Source organism: Sprattus sprattus (genome assembly GCF_963457725.1).
Source record: "Sprattus sprattus genome assembly, chromosome: 16".
NCBI lineage: Eukaryota > Metazoa > Chordata > Actinopteri > Clupeiformes > Clupeidae > Sprattus > Sprattus sprattus.
The window spans coordinates 8,208,171-8,223,533 of NC_137914.1; the positions used below are offsets into that span (position 1 = coordinate 8,208,171).

General features: G+C 43.9%; 1 protein-coding gene across 1 annotated transcript in view; it reads right to left on the minus strand.

The window, feature by feature from the left end:
• Nucleotides 1-6,482: 6,482 nt before the first annotated feature.
• Nucleotides 6,483-15,363, minus strand: part of plxna3 (plexin A3) — a gene marked incomplete at both ends in the record, with an annotated part of 116,405 nt that continues 107,524 nt past the window's right edge. The window contains 8 exons of the mRNA XM_080853367.1: nucleotides 6,483-6,578; nucleotides 7,573-7,723; nucleotides 8,449-8,661; nucleotides 9,160-9,329; nucleotides 9,880-10,070; nucleotides 10,924-11,020; nucleotides 12,451-12,554; nucleotides 13,092-13,251. Of these exons, the coding sequence (XP_080709493.1) occupies nucleotides 6,483-6,578; nucleotides 7,573-7,723; nucleotides 8,449-8,661; nucleotides 9,160-9,329; nucleotides 9,880-10,070; nucleotides 10,924-11,020; nucleotides 12,451-12,554; nucleotides 13,092-13,251 (1,182 nt within the window). The remainder of the gene's footprint in view (nucleotides 6,579-7,572; nucleotides 7,724-8,448; nucleotides 8,662-9,159; nucleotides 9,330-9,879; nucleotides 10,071-10,923; nucleotides 11,021-12,450; nucleotides 12,555-13,091; nucleotides 13,252-15,363) is intronic.

A 15,363-nucleotide genomic window follows, 5' to 3' on the forward strand; every position in this document is an offset into this window, starting at 1 on the left:
TCTCTCCTCCTCTCCCCACAGGATTCAGAGAGCTCCTCTAATGAGTGCCCCCAGTATGAATTACTTATTTATAGTCCCCCCCCCCCCCCCCCCCCCAAAACACCCCAGAGGCTGCCTGCCTTTTGCCGCCTGTTTTTCCTTTTTCTGTAATCCTTCCCTTTTGTCTGCGGGAGCAGCTCTTCCGCCTGCTCCGCTCATCTCATCTCTCTTCTCCTCTCCTCTCAGATGCAGCACCTCTCTCTCTCTCTCTCCCTCTCTCAGACATAAATATTCATGCTCCTCTGTCCCCCCCCCCCCCCCCCCCATTCTTCCTCCTCTTCTACCCCACAAAAAACAGACAGTTAAAAAAAGGGAGACAGAGATAGGATTGATTTGTGTAGGTATTCCATCCCATCCCACTTCGACAACATAAAAAGAACCAGAGTCGCATGTTCTATAGATAGTGCCAAGCCAGAGGAAAGAAATATCACCATTTGAATAACTCCATAACATGCGTAAGGGCGTCTGTCAAAATCGGTTCCATTTTTCATTTGTGTTTAGTGGATAATTTGTTGGGATGGGCGACATCACACGTATGCTGTAGGGCTGTGGAACTATACCGGCAGGTAGTGTCGGGGGTTAGGGGGGGGGGGGGCAGAAACAAAACAACGTTAATCTTTAATGGAGTAAACAGAGATGACTAAGAAAGAGTCAGCGTGTGATCAAAGATCTTTGAAAAGCGATGGATTTTGTCTTTTTCTCAGCTCCCAGCGTACAAGAGTTGAATGGCTTCTTCAAGACAGCTCAGAAGACCTAATCTATTGTCCAGCTCTGTGCTTCTGCGAATGACTGACTCCAAAACACCACCACCACAATTCCAACAGTAGGTGATCCACAAATCATCAGAACACAACACCGCCCCATCTGAGTGAATGCTCATATTCATTCATTTAGTTGATTTGAATAGAGTTTTTTTTTCTTTTGGAGGGGAAACATGGGGGATTTTTCACCTTGTAGTTATTTGCTTTTCAGGTCTTCTTTTTACTTCTTCTTGCACTCCCGCCTGATGTCCCACTACTTTGATCTAGCTGTCCTAATTAATAAGAGGGAAAAAAAAGAAAAACTTTTTCTCCTCTCCCCCTCAAAAATAATAACAAAAAAAAAACAAAAAAAACTAAATCCATGCATGCTTGATGTATGGAGCTCCACTTAAAAGGAATACACACCTAACCCCCTGGTGTTCATCCTTGTCCAACGCATGGAGGAATTCATGCTAAGCTGTCCCTGGAGAACAAATGGTTGTCCTCCATCGTTTCCTCTGATCTCAGATAAATTGCTGTAGGCTGTTGTGTATTACAGTGCCATGATTCTGATTCTAGAAGGCACTTTGGAAATAAGTTGACCCATTTCAGTAAGGCATTTACTTGCGAGGCGATAGAGTAGCATTGCGGTTTTTGTTTAAATCTGGAGCAAAATACAAAAGGTGCAAAAAATAGGAACATATGGTGGATGTTGCAGCCATTTTTTACCGATACATCAACAGTACAAGGTAATTTTTTGTTGTTTTCATGGCATTACGATTGCTGTTGTGTGCAATATCTGAGTATTTAGACTTTTAGCTAAAACATTCACCTTTATTTGAATGAAAACATCAAGCTGATCAGAGAAAATAGGCCTTGCAGATAATATACAAACAAAACATTCAAGAATATACAGCATCATCCACATATCTTTAATTAGCAAAACAAAAAGGAAAAAAGACCATGCTTGTCATTTGAACATTAAGTTAGAATCCAATCTTTCAATACCTCTCTGACTGAGTAAAAAAAAAAGTGCAAATATATACAAAACACTTCCACACAGCCAGCAAGTTTGAAGGATTCACTCTGGCAGCTCCTTCAACCTAACCCAACGGAAATATAAAAACAAAAATCATAATAAAAAAAAAAAAATAAAAAAAAACAATAATTTAAAAAGGAACATTTCAAAACCAATAATTATACAAAATATATTTATATATTTATATAGAATTAAGGACTAGGCAGAGCAGTCACCCACCAACCAGTCAGTCACTCAGTCACAAAGCTACTTCCTCCCCGGACACAAAAGTTAATAAACTCCATATAATCTTTGAAACTGTAAACAAGTCTGTTACGTTTAAATTGATTAAAACATTTGGGATAATCTGACAAAAATAAAAGAAAACAAACAACAAATAAATTATAATTAATTTATCTGAGACAAAGATGCTTTACAAGAACACTGACTTTGAAATGCAGCGATGAATCTAAAAACGTTATTCCTCTACAGTAACTACTGAGAAACACCACGATTCTGCACACACTCCTTGCCTTCACACACAGCAGGTGCTTTTGGAATATTATTATCATCATTATTATTATGCTCTTTACCACAATACAATAACAGATAATTGTGTCTGGCTCTGTAGTGGCTCTGAGTTCTGCTACCAAAACATATATGGCCCTTAAGACCAGTCTATAGGGAACTGCCATTTTGTGGTTGTTGATTTTTGTGTGAGAAGTTGTACAGATGTTAATAGTAAAAACGAAACGCACAAAAAAAAAAAAAATCTAGATGTTTGCTATTCCGATTGAGTGGTGGTCTGTCTGTCAAACTTAGTCATTACAGTATGGTTTTAACCACGAGTCTCCACGAAGTTTTATATATTGTGAGATTTATTGTGGCTTTTAATTTGAGAAAGTGGTTCAACCAGTGCTTTGATATCCATAATACACCTGACATGCTGACCCGGCACCTTTCGGCGAGCAGGCAGCCGTTTCAGACGGAGGCAGATTTCCAGCAGTCGCAAAAAAAAAGAAAAAAAAAAGAAGCTCAGCAGAATAAGACCTAGATTCCCATCCACTGACCCCATTTCTTTCCCTTCCCCAAAAATAACAAATGAATGTTCAGAGGGATACTTCCTCTTTAATTATCCTCCTGCAGCTTTTAAAATGTTAATGAGCCGTGCGTCGGCAGCATCATCTTTCCCACGGAATCCGAGCAGGAGTGCAAGGAGGCTGATTTGGTGTCTCGAGAACCAGTCATGCCCAGCTTTCTTACTGCTTTCAGCATACCTTCATAGCTGCGTTCAGTTCTTTGATAAAAGATATGCTGCAAATTGATTTTGTAGGATGATTCTCCATGAGCGAGCGAGTAGGCTACCTTAATTACTTCTGTTATCTGAGAGATTTTGTTCAGGCCACTGTCTGTCTAATGTCCGTCTGGAGACGGATACTTCGCCCACGCACTAATGAGGAGGTCTTAGTAGGTTGCTAGATAACAAAAAAAAAACATGAACCCTTGAGTAAAGTCTCATTTTGATGGTCTAAATATCTGTATTCACATCACTGTCAAGTCGCTGTGCAATAGTACTGTACATATAAATCATTAGGGTTAGCAGACATGTTTGGTATCTGGGGAATAAGATGCCTATGAGGAGGTATGTACCTACCTAGACTTACGAGGGAAAAGGGAATCAAAAGGACTGGATTTTTAGCTTCATGGTATGGCAAGAGAGCAGCATACTTCACATGGAGCCCTCCTCTCTAAATCTCACAGTGTCATTAACTCCACACTACAGTGGGATGATAGCGGCCCAATAAGTCAGCCCTGATTTCCTCTATGGCCATCCGACATCTCTCTCGCTCTAAACTAGAACCTCTTTGGTCAGAACGCATTCCTTTTTATTATTATATCTCTATAGAGAGCATTACAGTGGGGTGTGGAGTACCTTAGGGGTCAGTGGAATAGGGGAACCTTACAATTTTTCATTTTGGGGTGTTGGGCGGGGATGGAATAGTAAACTCTTGATATGCAGTTTATCTTGAAAAGACTTCTCATAAACAAAAGAATTCTCTTGCCGTATCATTCTTACACAAAAAGCAATGACTAAGCTGGACCAGGATACGCGAAGTCACCAATACTGTACATGAAATTGTGTACATTCTTGTGTTGCGAAAAAAAAACAAATAAATTATGCACAATAAATAAGACACAATAAATACTTAATTGAAAAGGGCAGAACTCAGAACCACATAGAAATGAAAGAATGGCTAATAATACAAAAATCTCAGGGGTCTGTTATTACAGTATCAACTCCAGTTGGTACGTCCTTCCTAGAGATGTTTTGGAAAAATGGCTGAACATAAACAACTCTGTCGGTGACTCAGCTAAACACTACTGCCATGGAAAAGCATCAGCAGTCACTGGCCATACCTCACCACAATGTACACCAGGGACATAAATGTTCACGTGTGTGTTTCTCTGCATGTGTGTTTGTGTGTGAGTGTGCACGCAAGCCCTATGTACAAAAGCAATGATGGACAGAGGCCTAACTGTTTATGAGTAACTGTCGAGAAGCACAACCAAACTGCTTCATGTGCACAGTGATGCAGGCCAAAAGGAGCGACGTGTTAAATGATTTTCACAGACTCCAGAAACAGTAGCAAAGGAGTAAGAGCTGAACATGTTGGCTCAGTACAGACCCTGGAGTCAAGTGTGTTCCCAAAATAGTAACAGTGAAAGGGTTCAAATTAAGAATTTAAAATGACTGTATGCAGAGAAGTCCTCCATTATTGTGCTTGGAGTTGCATGAAACTGGTATCTGGTTAAAAAAAATAAAAATGTACTTCATAAACATCCACCGTACACTAAAGAGCTCAACGGAAAAGCCAGGAGTCCACATAAACATCTACAACTTAAAGCTGACAAGCACTGTACATTTGTGTGTCTTGTGTCTTTTCTATGTTTAGAATTAGAACGAAGAATAATGAAGCTGAATGGAAAGAGATGTCAAGCACCCATAACAGAAGTCGCTGACAAACATAGGAACATCGTTGGAACATTCATGTAGGAACGTCCTCATTCTTAGTGGTTACTGAAGAGTGTTCAAAGAGTAGATGTCTCACTAATGGCTCACCCTAGTTTCTCAGACTTATTGCTCGTTGTGGATCAGATACGTGTGGGGGACACCTGATGTTAATGGAGCGTCCTTTTCCATGTCAGTAGTATTTGAGAGAGCTGAGGATGCGTTAGATGCACTTCAGCCCTCACAGACGCACAGTGGAGTTAGAACATTAGGGGGCCTGGGGACGTTGATTGGGCGGATCAAATCCATTGCGTGCACCCATCTGTGGACAGTGACTGTGGTTTATATTCAGCCAGAATGCAACAACAACACCAACAACGACGAAAAAAAAAAAAAAAAAAAAAAGGCAAGCTTTGAAGAACTCTGGACTCTCACCAAAAGCGATAAGGCCAGCGTCCATTATGCCCCCACCCCCACCCCCACACCCACACAAATCCAAGAGCAGAAGAAAAGCAAAAAGAGAGACGAGTGAGAAGAAAAACAAAGGCGCTTTGTAAGTCTATGGCATTTGAGAGAGGTGCTAGGCGATGAATCAGTCCCTCGTTTCCGGGGCCGGACCGACGCACTGCACCAGCTCCAGGGGGCGCGTCCGTACGTCAGTCCCCGCGGGCCCGCCGATGACCCCCGTGGGTCCTCGGGTCGTGACTCGAGATGGCTGTTGCTGCTGACTCATGTCCCTCTACTCTACCTGGGTATCTCTTTCCCCAAGTTTTAAATGTCGAACTTCCAATTGCTTTTGTTCTGTCCTTTTTTTGTTAATTACTATTTTTCCCACTGATAAATGCCAAAAAGTCCATGACGTAGTTTGGATTTACTAAGAAGTATTAATATCCCATCTTTTTCTCTGTTCTTTTAACCCCCCCACCCCACCCCACACACACACACACACCCCAGAGTGAATGAAAGTTAACCTTTCCATGGCACTAGCTTGGCAATTCAGCACAGTTTCCAAGGCAACGTCACATATGCCTTTTTCATGGAATGTATCTCATTATATCCACAGTAGTTCACATCCATTGAGTTTTAGGCAGTTGCTTTTTTAAAAGTCTTTTTTCAAAGAGAAGAAAAAAAAGGCCAGTGTGAAGAAGAAGAAAAAGAAGAAGAAGAAGAAGAAGAAGAAGAAGAGGAAGAGGAAGAAGTAGATGTAGAAGAAGGAGAAGGAGAAGAAGACTTAGAAGAAGAGAATTAAAAAAAAAAAAAAGAAAGGAAATCTCTTGATAGTCCCACTGGCGATGGCAGGTAGAGGTGTCGGAGAGTTACGAGGGGATTTGGGGGGCACGGGGTCGGGTTCAGATACATTGGGCTTTGTGCTGTGCTGTGGTTCTTAGTGTTGATTGTCCAGTGTCATTCGTATCCACCATCTTGTTAGCATAAACTGTGGATGTCTCTCCAACACAGGCCTGATAATCGATACAACCCCACCCACCCCACCCGCCCCACCCCAACCCATCTCCTGCCCTCCCAATCACCCAAAAAGCCCCCCTCCCCCCTCAGCTGCACACACATCCACACATAAACACATTTTCACACACACACACTCTCCCACAGACGCTCAAACCCCACACTCAGCGTTATGACCCCCCCCCCCATCCCCAGGATCCATTGGTGGCGGCCCTCAGCTGCTGCCTGACATCAGGTTAATGGCTTGTTCCAGTTTGTGCCGCAGTTTGTGTTTGCGGCAGTAACCATCCCTGTCGAGCGCTGTCAAAATCTGTGCAGTGAGGGACGGGGAGAGAGGCAGAGAGACAGAGAGAGAGAGAGAGAGAGAGAGAAATGGAGGAAAGAAAATATGAGAGATAGGGGATGACAGAAGGAAACAGAAATGGAGAGCAAGAGTTAGAGACAAACTCCATTAGTTGATAGCAAGCATTCAATCTGCAAATTGAGCTGTATTTTAATAGAAATGCAAACTAGTGACACTGAATAATTATTTATGAACCCAAACTTTTAAATGTGTATGATGACACTGTCACCACCAAAGTAATCGCTCAGCAGCCCTGGCAGTGGAACACAATTGGCCTTGCGCATCAGACCTCACAGCTAAATGTTTTTTTGTAATATAACTTTCTGCTTTTTGTAATCCTGCAAACTGTCTGTGCTAAACCCAAACATGAGACATGATTACAAGTTTTAAGGAGTTCCCCCGGATGTCTGTACATACCAGCATCCAGGTCAGAACATTATAAGCTATTAAACTTGGATATGTGTGTGTTTTTTATGAATCCCACATTTTTGGATTGTTTACTGGAGCATATCTGTAACATAATTGCAGTCAGCACGATGGCTTTCTAGTATCCATGGTGAAAAAGTATGTTTAGTATGTTTAGTCTGTTGATAGGGTACGACCACAAATTCTTCCCTCTGGTATGGGGAGTCCCCTCTTTGAAACAATTAATCATGCGTAGCGTAATTTACAAATACTTTTTTGGAATATGTGTGGATGATGGACATTCTATTTGACATCTTTATGGTTTTAACTTGACATTCTCAAGGACACGGGCTTGCCCAGTTAGTCTGTCTAGAGTCAACGTGTCTTCTGCTCACGTGCATGTACAGCCTAGGGCGTGTACATGTCATGTGTATTTTTTTTTTTGTCTCTCATGATTGACATTTTTCTGTAGAGATTAGATTTGAAAGAAAAGCAGAAGGTTTTTTTCTAAAAGAGCTCAGTGAGGAGGAATCCAGCGGAGTGCAGTCGGTCTTACCTCCTCCTTGTACTTGTTAATGTAGAAGTAGAGTTCGTTGAGGGCACTGAGCGTGTTGAACTCGCTGCCATGGAGACGAGACTGCTCCACCAGATAAGCATCCATGTCCTGATCACTGATGCTGGGCATCTTGCTGATATCTCGGTAATACCTGCCATTCGTACACGCACACGCACACAAACACACAAACACACAAACACACAAATAGAAGTAATATAAACACATTCCACTGTACTTATCTCTTCATTTATGCATACTGGCAGATGGGCAGTGTGTTTACTTTTGGGGCAGATTAAGTGGCATCATTACTTCCACTGAACGCATTTATGGCACATAGAATGTGCGAGCGCTGGAGGTTCTCAAGACCGAGAGCCTGCGAGTAGGTTTTTACTGCGGCGAAAATTGGAATGTCAGGATGAAACACAATGCTCTAATCACTCCTAGAGCCCAGATGGACTCAATCCAGGGGCAGAAACACTACAAAAGCGGAAGCAGACGGAAGTAAATTCAGATAATGTTTAACACTCGGCTTGGCCCCGCGGTCCAAATGGTTACAGCATGAAGGTAGATAAATCAAAGCCATTGTTTCCAAGTTCTATGAGAGTCCACTTTCCCCTTATCAAGGTTGTAATTTATACCCTCACTGTCAATAGCGCTGCTGAAATGTTTGCTTTAATTGTACGGCAAGTACTTTTAGGGTAAGGTTGTAGGATTGCATTAAAAATGACTACGACAGACTCCAGCCAGCCACAGCACCATCGCAGCTGGGCATGAATGTGTTTGGCATGTACCAGCTGGTTGGGTGTGGCAATCTTAGCCTTTGCCTGGGTGACCTTAACGACCCCAGCACCCGCACAGAAAAAATCACCAGCTCACCTCTCCACCCAGCTCTTGTAGTTGGGGATGTCTTTAGCGTAGAGCAGCTTGTTGGAGGGCGAGTCCTTGCCCAGCCGGTGCTCAGAGGTGGAGCAGGAGTCCATGAAGGTCTGGGCCACCACCGACAGGCAGGCATCTGTGATGCTGTTCTTGTGGATGTCAAAGACAAACTGCGGGTTCTTGATCACGTTCACCCAGAAACGCAGAGGCAGGCTGTCAAAACAGAGAGAGAGAGAGAGAGACGGAAAGGCGGAGAGAGAGAGAGAAGTTACAAAGCCATTTTTATTTACGATTATACGTTTTGAGTGATTATACATTTTTCCAAATGGAAGTGGAAAGAAGATCCATTTCCCTAATCCCTGACTGTATACTACTCACACTGGTCTTCACATTCCAGAAAGCATTCAGCAAAAAGAACTCCAATTACTGCAGATTATGCCCTTTAATATGCCTTCAACAGGGCACCATTATGTGTTCTTAAATTGCTTCAAGTGCTTTTGACAGCCACAGTTAATTACACTGCACTAATGAAGCAAGCGCTCTGTGTTGCTCTTTCTCTCCACTTCCATGTCCGGAGGATTAGACAGTGAGTGGCAGAGGGGGCTGGTGCTGATTGGGGTGGGAGTGGTGGGAGCGGGGGGTGGGGGTGGTTGGTGGGGTGGGGGGTTGTGTGGTTGTGTGTGTGTGTGTGTGTGTGTGTCCAGCACTCACCAGTTGCTCTTCCAGGTGTGGCGCACATCGGGGTCTGTGATCTGCCGGCGGTCGGCCTGCTCGTCCAGGAAGTCGAACATGTACTTGATGGCCAGTGGGAGCGCGCTGCCGCGGTGGGCCGTGCTGAACACCGTCTCGAACAGGTCGTCCACAAATTTTTGCAGCGTACCCTGCATGGACATCACACGGAAGCGGGTCAAGCTCAACACTTTTGGAGAAAAAATATTCAGCATATATGTGTGTGTGTGTGTGTGTGTGTGTGTTCGTGTGTGTGTGTGTGTGTGTGTGTGTGTGTGTGTGTGTGTGTGTTTGTGCACACTTGCACATCCAAACATGACTGATACGTAGCAGTGTATTTCTGTCTGACAATCAGTGACAGAGGCCAGACTGACTAAAATAAAAATGCCCTGTATTATCTGAAAATGGATTACAATCCAAGGCAACCTTTTCTTTGAAGTACACAACAATTTAAAAAGCCCTTTAATTCAATGACTGGCCATCCTTAAACATTTTAAACTCAGCCAGAGGGTCCATCATCCATTATTCTGTTCCAGACTTTCTGCCCACAGACTTAACAGCACCTTCTTAATACTCTCTGAATTGCAAATTCATCTTGATTTTCTATAGTCCAATGCCAACATTCAGACATGACATGAACTATACTCAATTTGAAACGAATGAATCGACTTAGGGGGGGAAAAAAAACGAAGTTTGACAGACCTTGGTAGCCAGCAGTCTGGTGAGGTAAATCTCTGACACCATCTTGCTGCCGCGGTCTCCCTCGCGCTGGTCAGAGTGCTCGTGGTTCTTGACCAGATGCCACAGCTTGGTTCCCGTCTCCTGGTCGGGCGTGATCATGGGCGCCCGCGAGCGCAGGCTGTCAGGGCTGCTGGACGTCCGCAGGAGGCTCTCTGGGGGAGACGGGGGGGGGAGGTGTGGAGGAGGAGGACATGGTTAACGACGCGAGGAACAAGGAACAAATAGCTCAGCTTACATCCTACAATCCCCAAGTTCCACTGGAGAAGAGCCGTGATTGACTGGGGAAGCTTTGGCACAAGAGCCTTTGGTTGATTTTCGCTTCAAATCTGTGAACTCTTCATTGACTTGAATTGACTGACATGTATGGCGAGTCCTCACGGGTTGAAGTGAAATGGAGGGAGACATTCAAGATAATGAACAATGATTATTGGGTTAAAGGAATACAGTAGGAGTGTGTCTCTCCGTCCATTGTCATCACCTTGCACGTTATTTAAGCCAATTAATTCACTTTTTCTGTATTTTTCAATTTTTCATGGTGAATGAGCCTCTTATGACTTGCACACGGCTGTCCAAAATGATGAGTATGAAATGATCTCACTGCCCAGCAGATGGAGATATCTCCAGATCTCTGCAGATCCATACGGACACATGGACGTATGGATCTGCAGAGGCCTCTGGAGATATTATGATTTTGCAGTGAAGGAACCTGTAATTCTATAAACCCACTGTCAGTGTCCCACTGTGTTAGCGTATCCTCATCAGAATCAGAATCAGAATCAGATTTTATTTGCCAAGTAAGTTTAGAACAAACAAGGAATTTGACCTGGTGAACTGACTCTCAATGTGCTTACACATATATTACACATAATATACATTACAACACAATACAAAACAAACACAATACAATACAAAAACAAACAGTGCAATGGTCTATGAAAGCTTGAGAAAGTATATACAGGAGCTGTGAATTGTTACAATAGTGCAAAGAAGAAAGTCTTGGCTTACCATATCTACTGAGGGAGCGGGTGAAGGTGAAGGAGTTGGCGATATTGTACGCAGACACCTGCTTCTGTACCAGTGCTACCAGCGAGCCATCAGTCACCTGTAGGAGGAGAAGGACCAAGCAATGCATTACTTACATTACCAGTATTCAAAACCGAGAACCTAAATACAACACAGGGACCATGACAGAGGCATAGAATGTATCTTTACTCTACAAAGTCTATGCTCTATAAAGACTACTACAAGACTACACTCTATGTAGAATACACCCAGGGGGAAACAAAAAAACAAGCTATCCAAGCAGTCAAGCTCCATAAAGAGTGTTTTGCCTATCAAAGATTATTTCAGCTATGGAGACCCTTGCAGAGTTCCAAAAGCCCGGCTTTGCTGTAAAATTGTACAGTGTGTGTGTGTGTGTGTTTCTGTGAGTGTGTGTGTGTGTGTGTGTGTGTGTGTGTGTGTGTGTGTGTGCGCGCGCGGGCGTGTGTGTGTGTGTGTGTGTGTGTGTGTGTGTGTGTGTTTCTGTGAGTGTGTGTGTATTTAAAGAACAGCTCCTGTAAAAGTGTACAGCTTTGGGAACAATCTTTCTCCCTTTGAGTGTGGGATTCATGTCTACTCTGGGATAGATAGTAGATGCATTTGAGTGGCTTTCAAGTGCACTTAAATTTCACCTCAATTACACAAATAAGTGGATGGAACAATTCACATCCGTCCAAGTAGCACCGGGTAATCCACAGCTAAATCTACAGAAATCTAACCCAAACTCTAAATCTAAGGTGCAATGTTAAACCCTTAAGGGTCTCGCCCTTAAGAGAATCCTTGAAGATTCTATGTATAACCCTCTAATAAAGGATCCTGTGATTAAGAGTGCTTTTGAGCTGTACAACCTGCACAGTTGTAAGGCTTTGCAGGGTGAAAGTTCTTTGTGAAGAAATTGTTCCATCTCAAACCTTTGGTTCATTTAGAAAGAAGCTTTATTCAATTCAGAAAAAGCTCAACTTTTGTAAGAGTGTATCAAACAGATACGAACAGGAAGTGGTTTGAGGGGGCAAGGAGAGCAAAATTGTTCCAGTCTCAAACCTTTTGGTTCATTTAGAAAGAAGCTATATTCAATTCAGAAAAAGCTCAACTTTTGTGAGAGTGTATCAAACAGATACGAAACAGGAAGTGGTTGGAGGGGGGCAAGGTGTGTTTGAGCTCACCTGGTAATGTGCCAGAGTGTTCAGTCTCTTACAGATACAAACAGGAAGTGGTTGGAGGGGGGCAAGGTGTGTTTGAGTGTGTGTGTGTGTGTGTGTGAGCTCACCTGGTAATGTGCCAGAGTGTTCAGTCTCTTACAGATACAAACGGGAAGTGGTTGGAGGGGGGCAAGGTGTGTTTGAGTGTGTGTGTGTGTGTGTGTGTGTGTGTGTGAGCTCACCTGGTAATGTGCCAGAGTGTTCAGTCTCTTACAGATACAAACGGGAAGTGGTTGGAGGGGGGCAAGGTGTGTTTGAGTGTGTGTGTGTGTGTGTGTGTGTGTGTGCTCACCTGGTAATGTGCCAGAGTGTTCAGTCTCTTCCAGTCGCTCTCGATCTTTGTTGTCACGTCCTCATCCTGAAGGATGATTCGGGTCAGACGCCCTTGTCTCCACTCTGGAACGTGAGTAGAACATGGGAGGATAAACAAACAAACAAACCAACAAACAAACCAACAAACAAACAAACACATAAATACAGTCTCACAGTCTGACGTCCTGGTGTTGTTGTCAGTGAATAAACCCTGTTTTTCCCGGTTGTGATATACTTTGAACGCTTGCTAAGCGGGGCGAGCGTGGTAATAGTTCTTTGTGCATTATGCAAAGTGCTACTCTAATCTGGAACTAATGAAAACCTGCCACTCTGTTTTAGTGACTTTAGAATGGGAGACGACTGGCGTGACCATTAAAGCCCAAAACAATTTATGCCCGGTTATGAATCAAAGGAGCGGGAGACTGCAGGAAGTGGAGGTGAATCATCAGTGGGTGGGTGGGCGTATGGAAGTGGTGTGTGTGTGTGTGTGTGTGTGTGTGTGTGTGTGTGTGTGTGTGTGTGTGTGTGTGTGTGTGCGTGTGTACGTGTGTACGTGTGCGTGTGTGTGTGTACAGGCATAAATGGGGTGTCTACTGAGGGATGCTGTAGTTTTTTTTTTACCCAGATCCATGTCGTCTGCCTGGGGTCGCTGGGAGTAAGGGAGGCCCTTGTAGGCTGCGTCCAGGAGCTTGTCCTTCACTTGGGTTATGGTGTCACAGTTAATCACCTTCACTGGGATCTCTGTGCCGACCTCACCCTCGGGAGGGATGCACATTAGTGTCTGAGGAAGAGGACACACACACACACACACACACACACACACACACACACACACACACACGTACAAGGACAAGGACATGGGGACACAAACACACACAAAAAACAAACACACAGGATTTTAGTACTCCTGCAAGGTACATTGCACCCTTTTGAATGTGAATCTTTTTTCAGCCAGACGGTACAGCTGTAAGGTTTATGCAGCATACGCCGAAGGTCTGATATAATATAAACTCTCTGACTAAACCCACAAACAAACACACCCTAACACTCACACAAACAAACACACCCTAACACACACACACAAACAAACACACACGCCTGAACAAGAGTGGGTGGTGTGCAGGCTTCATCCCTGAGCCTTATATATCTCTCTCACTCTCCCGGTGCTCTGTCTGTGTGTGTGTGTGTGTGTGTGTGTGTGTGTGTGTGTGTGTGTGTGTGTCTGTGTCTGTGTGTGTGTGTGTGTGTGTGTGTGTATCGCGGGCAAAGCCTGTCTGTTTTTCTCCAGATCAATTGATAACATTCCACATATCCCGGGCTGATTGATCAACACTCCCACATAAACGTTAAACTGCGTTGTCGCCGGTGATGACTCCATCTCCTTATCGTCATCAGTCAGAATATGAGCGATCCAAAACACTTTATAAAACATCCCCAGATCAATACAGCCATGGTAGAGCACATTGCCAAGGATTTATCAGGGCTCAGGTAAAACAGACACATGTGATCCAGGAGAAACCCTAGACAATAATACTGCCTTATAGTCATGTGGGGCTAGAAGTATATCGCTGTAGACAACAGTGGGTGAGAATTAGCCTAAACACGGGTGGGAACGATTAGACAGTCAGGCGACATGTCCAAACCAATTCTGGTCTTGTGAAAGTGGCGCTGAGAGGGAACAGATCTCTGAAATCCCTTGTTTGTAAGATATTCGGTGGTCAAGTTAAGAATAGGATTTACAAAGCTTGTTGGCACAGTCTAGTCATTGGTTCTCTTTCATCACCATCAACCACTGAAGTGTCAACAAGTTTACCTCAGATATGGACTTTTGTCCCCGGAGTGACAAAGCTGCATGACCAGCTGTGCGACTTGTACCGCAGAGACTTACTGCTGTACTACCGGTCATAAAAACCCAAGGACCTTTCAGAGTACTACCTATTAAATCATCCCTCGAATCATCTCAGGCACCTGCAAATGTCCTTCACAGGAGTGTTGCTATGCTGAGCATTAACTGTTATTGAGCGCAAAAAGCAAAGAGGAACATTCTTTTAAAGCCAAATTGTGTCTGGGATATGGTGAATGTACAGGTACATAACTTTTCAATTCAATTTTATTTGTATAGCGCCATAAAAATACAATTGCCTCTAGGCGCTTAACAGAGCCCAGAGCCTAAACTAACTATAGGCCCGCGATGGTAAACACCATACAAGAACAGTACCATAAACCAATACTAACCACCCATCATATGACTATGTTACAGGCAAATTAGCCACTGTAGCCTTTTAATAACACATTCCAATACATTAAAGAGGTCAACGGTTATTAACGTTGAGGCCCCTTTGATTATCTGTGTAGTGGCCCTGGCTGTCAAGTGATGGAAATAGTCCATATAAATTCATAAGAAGACCTTTGGTGTGTGTGTGTGTGTGTGTGAGTGTGTGTGTGGTGTGTTAATCAGGTGATTAAAGCAGTGTGCAGCTGGTGAGAGGAGGAGAGCGAGAGAGAGGAAGAGGTGTAGCATCTGCAATATGGCTACTTGCTGATCATTAAGCAAAAGGCAATTTCCACCCATCCCCCCCCCCCCCCCCCCCCCCCCCCCCCCCCCCCCACCCCCCACAACACCCCCCACCCAACATCCCCACTCCCACCTCCTTATCCCCACTTCACCAACCCCTCTCCTGCCAGTTCCCTGAAAAAAATATTTAACAAGTGAGGAGTTTGTGATTAAAACCTAATTACACAGCAAATTATGGAATTTTCCTGGAGACTGGCTGGACGGCTATATTTAGGGGTCCAGAGTGGGACGGGGACAGGCAGGCTTGCTGATTGGTGGGGGACCCCCTAGGGGAGGAGATTAGGTTTTTAAACACTGCTCTAAACACCAAGGACTCCC